Source organism: Polyodon spathula, chromosome 12 (genome assembly GCF_017654505.1).
Source record: "Polyodon spathula isolate WHYD16114869_AA chromosome 12, ASM1765450v1, whole genome shotgun sequence".
In the NCBI taxonomy this organism is placed as follows: domain Eukaryota; kingdom Metazoa; phylum Chordata; class Actinopteri; order Acipenseriformes; family Polyodontidae; genus Polyodon; species Polyodon spathula.
Window position 1 is genome coordinate 5,514,943 of NC_054545.1, and position 18,268 is coordinate 5,533,210.

At 37.4% G+C, this 18,268-nt stretch overlaps 2 protein-coding genes across 3 annotated transcripts in view; one reads left to right on the plus strand and one right to left on the minus strand.

Annotated features, from left to right (window-relative positions):
* Nucleotides 1-522: 522 nt before the first annotated feature.
* On the plus strand, nt 523-11,442 carry LOC121324804 (transforming growth factor beta-3 proprotein-like). The gene is made up of 7 exons (XM_041266992.1): nt 523-1,477; nt 6,844-7,007; nt 8,215-8,344; nt 8,694-8,801; nt 9,455-9,626; nt 9,866-10,019; nt 10,442-11,442. The coding sequence occupies exons 1-7, from the start codon at nt 1,132-1,134 to the stop codon at nt 10,598-10,600; spliced, it is 1,233 nt and encodes a 410-aa protein (XP_041122926.1). The 5' UTR covers nt 523-1,131; the 3' UTR covers nt 10,601-11,442.
* A 1,175-nt stretch (nt 11,443-12,617) lies between these two features.
* The window catches only part of LOC121324803 (tubulin polyglutamylase TTLL5-like), a 51,049-nt gene continuing 45,398 nt past the window's right edge, over nt 12,618-18,268 (minus strand). Inside the window, exon 32 of one of the 2 annotated variants that reach the window (XM_041266989.1) lies at nt 12,618-12,825. In XM_041266989.1, the coding sequence (XP_041122923.1) occupies nt 12,776-12,825 (50 nt within the window). In that variant the 3' untranslated portion in view covers nt 12,618-12,775. Of the gene's footprint in view, nt 12,826-12,992; nt 13,365-18,268 lie in introns of those variants that run through there. The other variant, XM_041266988.1, reaches the window with a different exon arrangement.

Consider the following 18,268-nt stretch of genomic DNA (forward strand, 5'->3'; position numbering starts at 1 on the left):
TTCGAATCGAAAACGACTATTTATGGCATTTCTAGTGATTTGCTAGTAATGTCAAAACATGTGCGTCTCGTTTATTCCGATTTTGCGATGCATATGAAACCAGTAACTTCTCATACTGATGAAAAATAAGCAAGTGTTTGTGAATTAGTGTCTGATGAAATAAACTGTTTTTAGCGATAGATCTAAAACAATTGACTTAAAATATACATTGATTTCTATCCATATATTAAGAATATTGCAATAATAATCCACATTTGTGTTATACAAGTTACATATATGGATATATGTTGTTATATTTCAATAACGTCACAGCAACACAACTTGTGTGTACTTCATTTGTTTAGGCTGTAATGTGTCAGACTGGTAATTTAAAGTTTGCACAGTTTCCACTTGTACGGTAGTACCAGTAAGTTGTTGCCTGTTTAAAAGATGAAATTATGTTTTATAAAGGGTCAGAATTTACAGTCCCTCCTCCAGCAACGTCATGAAAAAAGTGAGTATAAAATTTCAGCAGAGGCTTGAAGTCAGGGGACTCGGAGCGTACACAGAAACAGAAGACTGAGAGGCAGGGTGAAAGAAATCAGGCAGGCATAGATGCGAACTTTTCAGAGCTGGAGCCAGACACGTAGGGAAGCTGGAAAAGCTGGAAAAATATTGCGCAAACAAAAGAAAAATAACAGGAAAATAAAGATGCCTTTCTTTATATTAAAAGAAGTGAAGGAAACATATACGAAAGGGAAGTTTGAGAGGTAATGGATCACAATCTCCGAAAGACTGCCTAATGAATTGTGATTTAAGTATTGCTGGAATAAAGATCTGAATTATTGTATATATAAATCGCCCTTTGTAAAAATGAGGTCGACAAGACATATAGCTTATTAGCACACCTGATTGCAAATAAGAAAAGAAAAACAAACTCCAAACTTTCGAAGAGTTTTGGTTGCTGTTTTTTTTTTTTTTTGTTTTGTTTTTTAATAACTACTTTATACACTTTTTCAGAGGCAGTTTAGAATCTCGACTCTCTTCGGCATCTACAGGATCCAGCTCTTCTCGTTTATTATTATTATTATTATTATTATTATTATTATTATTATTATTATTATTATTATTATCGTCAATCATAAAGAAAAAATGTATTTGGGCAAGGCACTTTTGTTTTTTCTGTTTTTGGATTTTGTGACCGTTAGTTTGTCAGTCTCCACTTGCACCACGGTGGACATAGACAACATTAAGAAGAAACGGGTCGAGGCCATCCGGGGTCAAATATTGAGTAAACTGAGGCTCACCAGCACTCCGCATACTGGGGGTCCGTCTCAGGTCCCGTTCCAGGTCTTGGCTCTCTATAACAGCACAAAGGAACTGCTAGAAGAGCTGTCCAGGGACAGGCAGCAGAGCTGTGCTCAGGACAACACAGAAACGGAGTACTATGCGAAAGAGATCTACAAGTTCAACATGATTCAGGGGCTCCCGGAAAACAGTAAGGCTTATTTATTAATTGAGTTTTATTTATTTATTTTTAAGTAATTTATTTATATTGTATATTCTCATTAGGTGAATACTGTCAATGTCAACAAGCTGCTAAAGTATTATACTGCTGTACAGTGGCAATATAATTACAGTACAGTGCAGTAATACAATTCCCCATATTAGGAAGTCTTGGTAAAATTGCATTATTAGTATTACAATTCTTTATATTCAAGTGGAATTTTGCACTTATATTAAAAGTGCAGTTTAAAATGGATTCTACTATGTAATACGTGTTCTAAACATCATTTTAAAAAGTCACATCGTGTTCGTTTCTTTGAAGTAGTGGTTTCATTGTAATGCTTGTATCGGGACTTGTGAACACTTCACTGACTGTGTTTCTGCATTGTAAGGAATGCGTGCTATATCAGAATACCGCTTGCACCCTATCAGACGAGACTTTATCAGCTGCACCGAAACACACAAACTTGAAATACTTCTGAGAAAGCTATTGAAAAATAAAATTTACTCAAACATAGTTTTAAGTATAATGTACCTATTTTAGCATACATTATAGGCCTGGCTTGAAGTAAACATTTCATTATTAAGTGCCACACTGTCACTAGTCAATGGGGTGGACGACCATCCAACCAAATGAAGACGGTTTTCCATAAATTCTGACTCTGCATTTCAAGAGCTGCAAACTGTATCAGCAAGCCAGTGTAGATGCAGCTGACCTCTGGTCTTGATGGCACACTACACTTTTAGTGCATGTCAATTGTCTTTCTTACAGGGCTCTTCAGTCAGTGTGAAATCCTCACAGAATTGAAAGAACCTAAACGGAAGCTTCTGGGTTAGTCTTGGGGAAGAGGGTGGCCCTGCAGGCTGTGTTGGGGGGGGGGGGTTCATTGACAGTACACTGGGGAGGGGGAACTCAGGCTGCTGCGGCTCAGCTGTTCAGGTAGTACACTTCATATATCATTGCTGTCCGTCAGTCAGCCAGCGCTAAATGTATCATCAGATATTATGAAGAAAAAACTATAGTTTGACAGGTATAAGCAGCAGTGTGCTAACATGTTTGTGGGAAAGATTCCTGATGTGCAGATTTCTGATGTTCCTGGCAGTGCACTGTGGCATGTGGCACAATTTCTATCCCGAAAAGAAAAAAAAGGTGTGCCATTACTATTGCTTGTTGCTTATGTGTGTTATAATATTACAGGATCATTGCATCTAGGTGATGAAAATAAATGGTAACGCCCAGTGCCTAACTGTCAAAGTGGGTAAAGTTTTTACATCTTAGGGGTTTTAACATTCAAAACGAATTGGTAAAGCACAGTAAATGCATGGTATAAGCATGGCAAAACAATGGTAATTTGGTAAGCTGCTAATTTACTGTCCAAACATTACCAAGGTAAACTTCAATAAAGGGGAGTTGTACCCCCTGGACTCTGATGTTATCAGTTGGGTGAGATCAGTGCCAGATGGACGACCTCCGAGGGAAACGCCCTGCTGTAGGGAGTACTGTCGAGGCCGTACACTTTCAGAACAGAGCTGGCTTTATGTAATGGCTTTATTTGTGGGGGTTGGCAGGGATGGGGTTAAATCGGTCTCTGCCAGCAATCACTATGTAATTGGTGTTAATTGGGGAGGGGCAACAAGTACGAAAAGGATACATAAATCCTTTGTTGGAGGAGTTTGCTGTAGTGAAGGCCAAAGTCCAGCCTGTATAGTTTTGTTTTGTTTGAATCTTTGTTTTGGCCCTAGTGCCAGTTTATTTTGTTCATGTGTTTTGTGTATATTTGTTTCTTTAAATAAATGTGCGCTTTCCATTTTAAACTGCAGCTTCTGTCTCTGAGTCTCTAATTCCTGTCCTGTGAACAAAAAGTCAAACTAAACTGAACTACACCAGCTCTGCATTCTCCTTCACTATAAAACTTGCAAAACAATCACAAACTCCTCCAACAAACAAGGGCTTTATGGTTCCTTTTATACATGTGGCCACTCCCCAATTAGCACCAATTACCTAAGTGGGGAATGGCCACACCTGTGACTGCTGGCAGGGATAGCTTTAACCCCATCCCTGCCAACCTTACATTTCCACACACACATACTATTTCCAGCAGCAGGGCTTGTGCCCTGTCACAAATACATTCTTTCAAACCAACTGTCGCCTTGCCAGTGTGTAAGTGGGTGGTCTCACAGAACTGGTACAGTGATGGTGTGGCCATTATAGACCAACTGAGTAGCCACCCCGGTCATGGGACTTAAAACTCTTCATTTTTGGGAAGCATTAAAACATTGCATGTGCCCTGAAGCATTAATGGTTTAGAGAATTGTCAAGTTTTCTTGACCTTGCATAAAGTGTGCCGCACAGCAGCCATCAGACTGCAGGAGTCATACTGCGGACTTGACTGGTGAGTGTGTGCTGGGTTTGGTTTGGGAACCTGACATCCTGATATCAGGTGTTTTAAATTATTTTCTAGCAGTGGGAAAAACATTTCACATTTTACAAGCATACTTGATACGGTATCTTCTAATATTAAAGAAAATCTTAAATCCTGAATCTTGTCTAAAAGATTTAACTTGTTTTTTAATGAATATTTCATTTGTAGCAAGGTGCAGTACCTCTCAAACGAAGCCATTAAAGCTGATGGATGAAACAAGCTATAGCATCTACTGTTGCTGTATCATCATGGCATTTAAAAATGTAAACACATTTTCACATTAAAGGTCATAGTGTATTGCAGTTGGGTGTGGCTCATTAACTTCTGACGATCAACTTCTGATTGAAGTTCATTCCACTTAACACTAACTTCCACTTAACTAATGTGTTTTCCATACACACACTACCACAAATAAGACTAGATGATGTATTCTCAAAATGCTGAAGACTTTCAAATTGCCTTTTTGGCCCTGAACATAGTCTACTGTCAAAATGCAATTGACCTGGAATGCACAGAGCAATGTGTGCCATGCATCAAGCAGAAAGCTTCCTGTGGAATAGAAGTCTGTTACTACAGTTAGCTTTTGTCACGGTATGAGTTGGACCGTATGGGTGTTTTCTCACAAAGTCTATCACAGCAGTGCTTTTGACCCGAGGGACCACCCCTGCTATCCAGTCTTGGTTATCTCCCAAGAACAGACTGACAGTTTTACCAAATTGCGTGGTGGTTTTATGTGAGGACAAAATTGAAACCACTACTCCTTTCACATGAGCTAAAGCCAGATGCAAACTCAGGCCTCTAGAGGTGCACTGGAGCGCAGGCTAGTGCATTAACCACTGCATCGCCTAACCTCTGTCACTGTATTGTCGCAGGGACAGAAAATAAAACTAACAGATCATAGAAAAGAAGTGTAAACCCAGTGAAGTACGAGCACTTCACATGTGAAGCTGGTACTCTTGATTGAAGTACTCTTTATGTGTTTCACTCTTTGTTTTTTTTGCCCTGGTGTTACGTAACGTATTTTGAAAAGCCTTCATCTCTTCTCTGCTGGCTATTGCAGAACTGTAAGCTGAGGAGAACAAGCCTTACAGCGTCTGGTTCAGAGGGAGCCAGGCATTTACTTGTGAATGATGAACTCCATTGGTGTTGGAGCCCAGGCCTCTTGGCTCCGAGACGCATGCAGTGTGCTTAGGGAAAAGCAAAGGAGAAGGGCTTTGTTTTTTCAAGTCTTTTTAAATGCCTGCTGGACTTATGTCATCACCAGCTTAATTGCTTTCAAATTTGAAAATTGGCATCTTGCATGCAAGACTGGCTATTCAAAGGTAACACATAAAATACAAAAATAGTATGGCTCTCAACATTCATAAAACGGATGTTAACTTTATACCTAATTAGCTGTGCAATAGGGCAATTTAGTCTTCCTGGTGCTGGTCTTTGATGAGCTTGGACCAGTTTATTCTGCCAGTTTTCTGCAAAGCTTACCCTGGGTGGGGACAGTGGAGCTCTGCTACCCTGCATACCCAATCCCTTATTGTCACTCTGATGTTTGTTATTAGTGCCCAAAATACATGTTCTTTCAATCACTTCAGTTGGAAGCAAACAGACAATGTAATCATTGCCATCCTGCCCTGCTTGCTTCCAAGTTTCATGGAGTCAAAGTGAGAGTTTTGCTGGACTTTTTTAGGGGGTTTTAGAAAACATAGACTAATAAAAGCAGGGAACAGTTCTGTTCTGTAGCACGAGCATAGTGAGTCGTGATGCCTGGCAGTGTTAATAAATTAGCTACTGCTAGAAAAGTATTTGGCCCTTGCTGATTTGTTCCATAAATAAACCCTAAGAGCTTAAGCATTATAAGAATGATTTGTGGGGTCATCATAACCCCGATGTGTGATTACAGCCAGGAAGCTGCTCTCCCAATGATTTATTACAGCCTACATTAAAATGTTGACATGTTTGTTTGTTTTCAACCTGTCTTTTTCTAGTTTTTCTAAAGAGGACAATAAATCCCCCACCCCCATTTCACTGCAATTATTCCAGTGATCTATAGCACTCACTTCCATGGAACAAATTACCTTCAGACCCTTTGGCAAAAATAAACTATAATGTGAAATCCACCTAAAACCACCGCAATAGGAAAAATGAGGTCATCCAAAAGGAAATGAAAACCTTGATTAGAATTTCAAATCAGCTCTCCAAGCAGGGGCTATCTTCCTCTTTTTCAGACCACTGGAAAGTGCATGGCTTATATATCTGAGCCAAGAACACAACCAGAAAAGGTCACTTAAAAATAAGAAGAAACATTGGAACAATCAGCTAATGTCTGGTTGGGAGGGTGCTGTGGGATTTGGATGCAATCCCCCCGCCTCTGCACAGGCACATTATATGTTAATGTTCGGCAATAAAAAAATTTAAAAAACTATGGGGATATTAGCAGCAATAGTTTGCACATTTTTGTAATTGGATTACATTGTATTGCATCACATTGTCCAGGAGAGGCTCTGATTGGCAGACCCATGTTGATCAAAACAGCTTCCGTGCTTTTGTTCAGCACCAAACGCTGCTGGAAATTCAAGCAGCTTTTCTTTAGCAGCAGTAGTTGAGATTCAAAAACCAGTTTACTGTTTTCTTGCTGTTTATTTCACAGATAACAGCAGAATCTTGCATACCCACTATAACCACACTTACCCTCAAACCTTGTTACTGTGTGCTGTAGATATATATTTCAGATTCCAGTTAGAGTGCAGTTTACAGATGCTGTGCATTCAGGCAATCCAGAGTCAGCATTTCCAATAAGTAATTAGAACCAAGTTTAAAATGCAATTTCCCGTCGGATTGACACAACAGCATTCTGGCAAAGAGGTTTGTGACTTAGGCATGGCAGATGATTTCCGTGTTTCTGTTTGAGAACTCACGGAAAATATTCCTTGTTTTCCAGATGACCTCCCTTACTGTCCCAAAGGGATTACCTCAAAGGTGTTTCGCTTTAACGTCTCCTCCATGGAGAAGAACTCCACTAACCTGTTCCGGGCAGAATTCCGGGCGCTCAGGGTGCCGAACTCTAGCGCCAAGCGCAGTGAGCAACGGATTGAACTCTACCAGGTGTGTAAAGGTACAGTTTCAGTGTCTTTTTCACAAAAGACATTTAAAGAAGTGCTAAGCAAGACTTTACAATTATTAGCATGAGCAGCAGTGCTACCGGCCCCCCTTGTGTTGAGATGCAGCTCCTCTGGGTCTTTGCTTCCTGTGGTTCTAACAAATACTTATACATGTATTATTCATGGTGGATCTTGAAATCTCAGTTTGGAGTTATTAAGTTTTTCCCATAGAAGCAATTTTAAAGCCAGGTTGCCTAGCCAAGTTTCAAATACAATGCAACAGGAAAGAGCTGTGGACCAGACAAGCATTTTCTATGAAGGGCATTTAGAAAGGATAAAGTGCATTATTTTAATACTACATCATATCCATGCATAGTTATATAATGGGAATGGGGTACAAGAAAAAGTATTAGCGAAGGAAATATTAGCTAGGAAGCATCTGCACCTGTCTTCTGGGGATATTTTCCCTTACTTTCCACCAGATGCCCCCGAGGGAGGAGTGAGCGTGATCAAGTTCCATCATTTCCTGCTTTAGAGACGACAGCTTCTCAACTGCATACCATTTTCAGTGAGAGCTGCCAGGCCAAAATATAACACTGCAGGAAGCTAAAATGCTCAAATTGTGATTTAATAAAATAAGTGTCAGGGGTTCAGAATCTTGTAGTGAGTTGAGGTCACAGCAGATACATTATCTGCAGTATGACTGACAGCAAGTTGTGTAGTATTGTGTGTTGCAATGCTTTGTGTTACCATTGAGGGGATATGTAAAGAACTCCCTCCAGTTTACCATGTCTCATTGGCAAATGAGAATAACATCAGCTTTAAGAGTGGCTGTGGCAATAGAATGAACACAGCAAGCCCGAGCTAGAGGTATGGGTAACAGCGTAATTCATATTTCATATGCTGTATTAAAAAACATTATTAGACCACAGCACAAGTATAGTGAGTACAGTCTATAGTAGGTTTTCAGTATTTAAGAAGCTTTTGAAAACAAACAGGTGGGAGCCACTTAATTCTTTACAAAAAGCAGGGTACTATTTCTAGTAGCTTGGCTAAGAGGGTTATATCTTTAAAAATGAAGTACAACATTGCTAAAATGCATGGTCAATGTATTGCTTATTTAGGGGTCAATAAGGCCTGTGGTAGTCACAGGTAAACTAGTGGAATGTATTTGAAATGTTTTGTCTAACTGCTTCTTTTCCATTTCACAGATTCTAAGGCCGGATGACCACATCGCAAAGCAGCGCTACATTGGGGGGAAAAACATCCTGACAAAGGGCTTGCATGAGTGGATATCATTTGATGTAACTGACACTGTAAGGGAATGGCTAATGTATAGAGGTTAGTCCCTTCACTAGTTCTGTACTGGTTTCATTGGTTGGTTTAAAGAGAATGAACTGAGTAGAACATTATGTGTATAATTATGAGTATAAGCCAATGCTAAAGTTCACAAAACAACCTGAATGCTTTGGGTACTGTCTGCACCTCCTGATTACAAGTGATTCTGAAACTGATAACAAGGGCAGAGTGTACCCAGGGCCCCAGCGCTCCAGGCTGGTGTGACAGCACAATATCTGGATGAAATGCGGGGTGTTGTTGGATGAATGTAAAGCATACTCCTCACTGGGAGCTCTGAAAGGGGGGCAGCTTCAGTGGGCTTTGCTGTTGATTTCACTTCATGTTTCATCAGAGACCAATCTGGGCCTGGAGATCAGCGTGCACTGCCCCTGTCACACATTCAACCCCAACGGGGACATCATTGAAAACATCAACGAGGTGCTTGAGGTCAAATTCAAAGGTGAGGCGTTACTATAATTGTTTGCATCATATTAGGAGCCTGGCGGGTTCCATTAAAATACCTAATCAATATTTGAACAGCTGTACTATCCACTATATGATACAGGGGAGGCGCTTGCACAAATGTCTTCAGGTTCTGGCTTGTGATTGGTTGGCAAAATCTTAGGTCATTTGAATACACTACCATCCAAGACTCCTTAGGTAATGACTGAACTGCTACTGTAAGTTTGTAAATGCAGGTCACTGGATTACTAGTTGACAATGAGACACCATATTACTATAGTATACATACTATATCAGAAAGGGGTATTCGAATGGTGTCTTACTTAAAGGTGGTCTCTGCGGTTACCAAAGGGAACATTTGTGAATGGTTGGCAAGTTACCCAGAAGGAATGTGCTAAAGTGGCTCTGGTCTTGTAGACACTTGGAAGAGAGTAAAAGGGAGGCGCCCTCTATTCTCTCAGGTGACCACGGCTGCTTTTTGTATCATGAGTTTAACTGCAGATTATGTGACCAAAAAAAAAAAAAAAAAAAGCTCCATTTAGACCTTCTGAACCCGTGCCAGTTTATTTTTCTTTTTTCTATAACTTCCCAAAAGTTTGTGTGCTTGTCTGGGAAGCTGAATTAATTTGATCTGATGTTTTCTATCCCCAGGCATGGAGGGTGAATACGAGGAGCAGACCCGCTTGGATTTGGGGAAGCTGAAGAAACAGAAGGACCAGCTGTACCCTCACCTCATCCTCATGATGCTGCCCCCTCACCGCCTGGACACCCAATCTAGCAGTCACCGCCGCAAACGGGCTCTCGACACCAACTACTGCTTCACGTAAGTGCAGGCCTCTCCATTCTCTAGCTGTCGTTTCTCAGAGTATGAGACCCGGATAGAGAGGACTCAGCCAGCGCTCTGAACAGGATGTTATCAAATACTGCCGGGTGGAAAACAATCTTGTAGAACTGTTCTGTGTAAATGGAAAGACATTGCCAATTCCTCCCTCACTTCACTTCAGGTTTTCCCACATATTGGTTTATTAACATTTTTTAAATTTGTTTGTTTAAACTTTGCAGGAATTACGAAGAAAACTGCTGTGTGCGTCCACTCTACATTGATTTCCGACATGACCTGGACTGGAAATGGATCCACGAACCCAAAGGCTACTATGCTAATTTCTGCTCCGGTCCCTGCCCATACCTCAGGAGTGCTGACACCACACACAGCACGGTGAGAGACCTCCTTCAAAACAGAGTGTTTTCAACCAGGCAGAGTGTTTTTTATATAGCAGGTGACCCCTTCTTGGAAGATAAACCGTTACTTCTGGGGCTGAAGCTACACAGCTACATAATAGAACGCTAGCAATCAACATTAAAGTCCTGTTTGGATTTCCAGTGTTTTTTAAATAATGTTCACGGTCATACCCATTGTGTTGGTACGTTATCCCAAGACATGACGAGGTGTTGATTCATATTGATTTTTGTTGAAGGCGCCAAATAATAACCAAACTGTATAACTAGAGATTGTAGATTGTTTCAGGTATCCCCAAAATAGTAGTAGTTTAAGTCTTCAAGGGAAGTGGTCACTGATAAATAATTATATGAAACCTATGCATCTGTTTTCTGTGTTCATGGTTCTTTCTGTTCACACAGGTGCTGGGCCTCTACAACACTTTCAATCCTGAAGCATCAGCTTCCCCCTGCTGTGTTCCTCAGGACCTCGAACCCCTGACTATCCTCTATTATGTAGGACGGACTCCCAAAGTGGAGCAACTCTCCAACATGATTGTAAAATCCTGCAAATGCAGATGAAACCGACCATCAGTGATCACAAATAAGTGCCATTCAGCAGGACTGTCGAACTGAGAGTTCTGTCATCCGAAGGATCCCCTAACATGGCAGAGAATACTTCTGAAAGAACAAAATGGCTGGCTACTGTCAAGGACATGAAGCTGATTTACCATGCCTTGACAGCTCAAATAAGGACGTTTAATATTAACCTTTGTTAAAGGATAAAGACTTACAATTCGTGGACTCCTGAAAGTGACAATTTAAAGTTTTTTCAGCATTCTAAAGTGACTCTTACAACTGATACACAAGCAAATTAAGCTTATGTCCCAAAAAAAACAAAAAAACAAAAACAAAGGCTGTGATGTTCCTAATTAAGATCAGTTGTGTAGAATCCATTATGTGGAGAGCTGCCGGTATGCCGACTTGACAAAGTAACAACCAATAAAAAGCAAGACAATGAAAATGCTTACTGGATTGGAAGTTCTAGAAAGCAGATTCCAAAATCGAAGAAAAAAATGACAGCAAGTTTTGTGTGTGAAGCTACCTATTGGTGAGGGGAGGGGGGTGGGGTTACAACTTAAAACCTAATGAGTACCAAAATTGGTACCAAAGGATCTCCATGCTGGAAATTAGCGCTGTGCACATATGTGAACCCTTAGCTGTTAAACTTTATGGATTTAAAATAGTATTTAAAAAAAAAAAAAAAAAAAAAACTCAATTGCTGGAAAAAAAGCTATGGCAAAATAGGACTGTTATTCTGATTACCTTTACCTTTGTTCATCAACAGAAGAACTATATTTGCAGTTGTACAAACAATGTATGCCACTTAGTGAATATTTCACTAAAATCATCACTAAATCTAACTGTCTATTTTTTTTTTTTTAAATACTACTCTTTAAAACACTTGTTATATTAAAAAAAAAGGTCTTGGATACACTTGGATTTGTTTGCATGTAGTTTGAAGTAGTTGATGTTTTTTTTGTTTTTTTTCACCAAAAATTTACAAATGAAACCTATTTTTTCATTAGTACTGCTACAATATGATCAGAGGTGAAAAACTGGTTCAAGTTAAAGGTCAATTCTAGTTTTACAGTACCCATTTCAGGACTTCTGTGTCTATATTTTGGGTGTTTTATAAGTTTACTTTATATAGTATAAAAAGAGCTGTGATGTAATGCATTTAAAATAGTTTTAATAACTTTTGATTTTTTTTTTATTGTGAAAAATAAAAAAGTCTGCTAAAAATACACACATTTACATTCATTACATAACATTACATGGTTAACGTGAATACTACAGAAGAGGTCCATTTACAAATGTCTGTTCATTCTTTACAAAAACAAAAAACAAATACAAATTTGTATTTTATTTTAGATTAACAAACAAAATAATAAATCTTCTAAAAGCATCTTGATCATAGCAAAAACAAAATACTCAAGTTGTATATTTGAAGGTTTTTCAAAATTAAAGGTTTGGTCAACTTCAATATATGATAACACTATGTAACACAATTTTTGTTCCTGGGTAGTAAGTGTTATTTCCTAATTGCTTATGCCTCAAAAGTATAGAAAATGGCTATTATTCCCCACAAACTTTGCTTTTGTGACCAGGACAGTGATATTTCAAAATATCACTATTTCCAATGGGAAAACGGGCAAATGTGTGTCTTTTCGTTCACATAAAGTCAGAAAAAAACAACATATGAATCCAAATTAACATGTATTTATACAAAAGTATACTGTACTGCATTTACAGTATAATCGTAAATCTCGAAAAACTACTCACTTCTAAATCTTTTGTAGTCATTTTTGTATTACTTTAGTATAAATACATGTTAATTTTGATTCATATGTTGTTTTTTTCTGACTTTATGTCAACGAAAAGACACACATTTGCCCATTTTCCCATTGGAAATAGTGATATTTTGAAATATCACTGTCCTGGTCACAAAAGCAAAGTTTGTGGGGAATAATAGCTATTTTCTATACTTTTGAGGCATAAGCAATTAGGAAATAACACTTACTACCCAGGAACAAAAATATATATATATATTTGTTAAACGGTGTAATGATATGATATGATATATGAGACTAACTCAGAAAACTGAAAAAATGTTACCCTAAATGAATGGGTTGGATGTTAGTTATTTCTTTTACCCTAAAATGCATTTCTGGAATGGTGGCTGCCAAGGAACCATTAACAGCAGGAGTGCCTGGATAGTTTTGGACAGGCACAGTACATTTCAACTGTGGGGAAAACAAAGGTTCACGTCACTGTTTGATCACAAAGAAATTGAAATTGTTTAATTACAAAAATCCTGAACTGGATATATATAATATATGTATATATATATATATATATATATATATATATATATATATATATATATATATATATATATATATATATATATATATATATATAAATGATACTATTGTGCTGATTATTTTACTCCCTTGTGACAGTTTATGATCTCAGCTTGGCCTGGTTCATAATGCATCATTAGTAAAAGTAAATCAATTTCCTCCCTTTGTTGATTACTGCATAACATGCCCAGTCAATGGTTCCAGCACCACATATGATATCGCTCTGATCCATCTCATTACAGAGTTTGACGGTTTCTAACTGATTAGAGATACGTATAGTCCTTGTTGGATGTCACAGGATTTATGTCCTTCAGTCTTTCTACAAATATGATGTGTTGGGACAGGGCAAGCACATGGATAGATCCTTCACCTGTTCTTCGGTGACGGATTCTGAATCATACTGTTATAAACAGACAGACCTATTAAAAAAAAAAAAAAAAAAAAAAAAAAAAAAGAGACATAACATGTATAAAATGCTTGCAGGAAAAACAGCAGCAAATGAAGTGAAGAACTTTCCCAAAGGTATGGTGCATGCACTGAAGTTAGGAGGATTTCTAACTCTTTAAGAGTTCAAAATGACCAGGAACCATGACCTTAATACTTCACTTAACTTTTACTTCCAGACAAACATTTATTGATTTCACATATATTTGAGTGTTCATTTTACTGAAAAATGACAAATGTATTATTTGAATATAAACATTCGATTTCATTTTTTTTTTCCCCTAGGAGATCAAACCAAAAAAGCACAGTGATACAGGAACCATGATGTTAACATCCAAATCAAAGTATTTCATGTTTTCCTAGTTTGCAACGCACTGAACTGACGCCAAAAACTGATTTCACTAAAGCAAAGCTGAAGCCAGATAGTCTCAAGACATCAATTCACACTGTAAATTAATTAAATATTTCAGTTTGTTGGCTTTTTGACTTGCCTGCAAATCTAATACTATAAACATTACTAAAACTAAACATTACTTGGAACCCTTTTACTAAAGCATATGGAGTCTTGCAGTATTAGTGCTGACAGATCTACTAAAAAAACTTATGGAAAAAAATGTACTTATAAAACACAGCTTAAGATTATGTATTGTATCAGTTTTAAAAAGTATGAACAGGTGGCATATACTGTAAATTGTACTGTTATGTTATGCTTATGTTAAGAAGTGATTGCTCATATAGTCTTCAACCATAAAAAAATGTTTTTTTTAATGGTCATTTAACATTTAAAACTGTCACACACACAGTTTCAATGAAAAAGTAGACTTAGTATTATTAAAACAACTTTATATTTGACTTTTGTATTTATTTCAAATGGTACACTGATTTTCACATTTTGGGACAGATTTACAAAGATGCTGCTTCAACACAAAGGCTTGCACCACTTTTTTCACAGTGAAATAAAACCGCTAATGATTCAGAATTTTAAAATAACAATGCAGGTGTGAGTAGGAGCCCCTGAATTAACTTTCAAAAGTTGTTTATGTGAAGCTCTGAAACATCAGCAGTTTCCTATTTCACCTGGGAAAAAAAAGAGATGCACGTTATCCATCTACAGTTTTGTTATTTGTGAATGTTAGTTAAGTTATATATATAAAGTAACCCTCCCCACCACTACGACGTAAGAACAAGTCGAGAAGGAATATTGGCAGCATTTTCAAAGCATTTCTTCCATTCTTTAATTAACTCTTATTTAATTATTTTCTTTAAAAGCACAATTCTACAAAATCAGCCTTTTGTAGAAGAGCTAGTGCATGGTTTATGAACTAATAATTTGTATTTATAAAATCAAGCAGGTATTAGCAGAAATGAACAGCTGGTCAGCAGTCCTGCCCCCCCCCCCAACTGCATGTCTCCTTGGCTCAGTTCCAAGAATCCAATAGAGAAGGAATTCTGAGTGCAGATTGGGCTGCAGTGTTTGCGCTCTGAAACAGTATTCTCTTTCATTCCCTCTCTGCAGACACTGTTTATTTTGGTGCTCTTTACAGTGTGAGGGCTGACAGAGCTGGAAAATGAAAACATCTCCCTGACTTCCAATCTGATGACATGACTTCTGGAAGCTTTTGGCTACTTCAACAAAAGAATAAAATAAAAAAAAAGAACAATAGTCCTTTCCTTCATTTCACTCAACTAAATTGCTTTAATTCCATGTCTTAGAACAATAAAAGGAAAACGTGACGAGATAGGAAAGCTAGAAAAGAATTTGGGAGTGCTTTGAAAAATGAGGGTCTTGGTTTGGGAATAGATCTATTGCAGCATGGATTGCCAATGTGGAAATTAGACTAACGGAAGAAAAAATTTGGCTGTGCTTTGTTTCATTTTAACCCTCCTATTATGTTCAGATTTTAGGTACATCTGTTATGTTTTGTGTCATATTGACCCGATGCAATTTGAAACTAATTTAAAACAGCCTTAGATTGATTCAATGTTTTTATTTGCAAAGGTTTTACACTTTTATGCTCTTTTAGTCCAGGAGCTGTGATAAAACTTATTTGACTGCCAACCTGGGAGCCCCTCATTTTGGAATGTCTTTATCAGTGAGATGCTGTTGCAATACTGACAGAGAAAAGTAGGCTCTGCCTTGTAGATATATATTGTTTGTTTTTTTGTTTATAAATATCTCCAGACAAGTGCAGCCATTTCCAGAAATAATAAAACAAATACAAGAAGAAGAAGAAGAAGAAATCAAAGAAATTTGTTTTATTTCTGCACACAGATCTACATAGATAAATGCCACGGGTCACAGTGACCTGAAACATCTTATTTGTACACATGACCTGTTCTAAAAAAAAAATAAACATCTCAAAGGTTCTGTTTTCTGTGTATAAGTTCACGACCCCAACTTAGGAAAAGTCAAAATATTATACAGAAAATGAAAAGAAAAATAGCATTTAAGCTAATTGGAAACTAGAGTTGGGTCAAATAGGTGGGTTAAAGTATAGAAAGTGCAAGTCCACCTACCATGATTCTAAATTTCAAACAAAAACACACTGTCGTTTTGTAAGACCATAGGGTCTATTCAATTGATCTGAACAGAGGTGGACATAAATACCACCACAGTTTAAAAGACTCGCACACATTCCTTGTGAAGATTTAAATCAGCAACAACATAAAGATACCCCATCATTTAGATCAATTACATAAAACAGTGCCTTCATATTCTAGGATGCTGAATGTCTGTCTATGAGGAAGTGTCTGCATAAGTGAAAGTCCAGCGACTAAAGGTTTCCACACACCAGACACAATAAGACCCACGAATGTGTCGTACCACACACCGCACCACGATAAAAAAAAATTTAAAAAATACGTTCACACTGCCTGAGATGTGACGGGTGACACTGAACTGACACAGAAGCGATGTGGGAAAAGTAGGATTGGTGTCTAACTTTGCAATTTTGTCGCACGCCAGCTAAAGCACTGACCAATGAGGAACAGCTTTCCTTGCATGCCTTTAGTAAACAACGGCTGAAGAAAAAATAATTCTTGTAGTATCAAAATACCCGAAGCTCTACAATAAAGGACAGAAAAATGACACGGCAATGAGGCAGAACATCTCGGAGTCAATTTCCAGGAAACTAGATATAGCTGGTGTGTCTGATTTGTTTACCTTTACTGACATAAGTATTCTGAAAAGCTATTATGTATTCTACAATTTTATTAGCTGTTTAAAAGTACTAACATACTTGTGATTATTTTTTAATGACAAATCAGATGAGACTATCATATCGTGTCAAACAGAGTAAGAAATAAAATATATTTGTGTGTTTATTATTAGTATTTAATTCTTATGTTGATCGTTCATCTCTAGATGCTTTACATGACATTGATCTGCGTGTGATTAAAATACATAACCTTTACAATAAAACATAAAATATGGTTTCATTTTATTTATTTTTTTTATAAATGAATAAATAATTTTATATGTCGCAAATTCGACCTGCTGGTGTTGTATTGTGGCACACAGCACATAAATCTTTCTTATCGATTTGTCGATAAGTTAACACTGCTCCTTATTTAACATACAAAATGAAATAAAGCGGAGATGGGCACCACAGCTTAAATTTAAAGCAGGTATCATAGCTAGTGCATTGTAGCACTGCATGTAGCTAATAATAATAATATAATAATAATAATAATAATAATAATAATAATAATAACAACAAAAATACTACTACTTTATACAGTTTATCCAGGGGATAAGCACAAAGCTGTTGCCTTGCATGTTATGTTTGAAGAAAACTATTCAAGTACAATATAGTTTTGTTTTAACAGCTTGCAATATAGCTACTCAGTGCTATGTTCTTTGGAATTTAGTGAGATTTTCCAGAAATGCTTTTGCGCTAGGTTTTGTGCACAAAGTGTTAAAACTATTTTTATAAAAGCTGACAGCCCCTCACACCTCACAGATTTTAATGACAGCTGAGAGCCAGCTACTGTGTGGAAGAGAATGCCTCCTGACAATTGATCAGAAAGAATGCTGTCTGTATGGATCTGCTACGACTCCCTGTCAAAAGCAATCAAAAGAGCCTGAATACACTGATATGGGTACAAAAGGGAAGCACAAAATGTGCGATTTAATCTGTTCAGAAGCTGTGCAGTCTTTAAAAACAGAACCAATAAACACCAACCACAGCGGTGCTGCAGCTGCAGAACCCTTCAACTGCATCACTAAGCTTAAACCAGCCAAAACACTTCTACAAATTGTAGGCAGCACTGCTACTTTCCCTACTTCTGAGGCTTACACTGCTAAATACAAACTAGCCAAAGAAGAATTATTATGGAACTACTTAAAACAAAAAGAATACAGACACAAAAATCAGTAAGTAACTGGGATTGTCTTTGGAAAATGTAATCACTTTGACAGCTATTGTCAGTATTTAATCAGAAATCGATTTAACTTTGAAGCAGTTCAATTAAGCAAAACCATAGGGAACATTTTGGTGAGAAGTTTTCATTGGATACATTCTTTCTTTATAAGGTGCTAGAATGTATTTTTATTTTTTTTTTTTAAGTCGGTTATATGCTTATTATTTTCACCTATAAAAAAAGGCACTTTCATGTTTTGTAAAGCACAAATAAAATCAAAACAAGTGTACAACCCATTCTAAAAAAAATCTTTTCGCTTTTTTTGTATTTTTGACAAAGGATTTTTCACTTTTTTAAAAATGTGTTTAACAATTAAAAGAAATAACTCTTTCTGAGATACCAAGATGATAGATGCTATGACTTCTAAATGTACAGAACGCTGGAAAGGCAAACTGCTGTACTGATTCCCTGATCAGACTAGCAGATAAACTGCTTAATATCAACGTTAAAGCAGTAC

Bases quoted from the DNA above. Each gene is read 5' to 3' on its own strand.
- LOC121324804 (XM_041266992.1), top strand. From the start codon at position 1,132: ATGTATTTGGGCAAGGCACTTTTGTTTTTTCTGTTTTTGGATTTTGTG. The intron at 7,008-8,214 runs GTGTGTAAAGGT...TCCATTTCACAG, and splicing joins AACGGATTGAACTCTACCAG to ATTCTAAGGCCGGATGACCA. The intron at 9,627-9,865 runs GTAAGTGCAGGC...TAAACTTTGCAG, and splicing joins GACACCAACTACTGCTTCAC to GAATTACGAAGAAAACTGCT.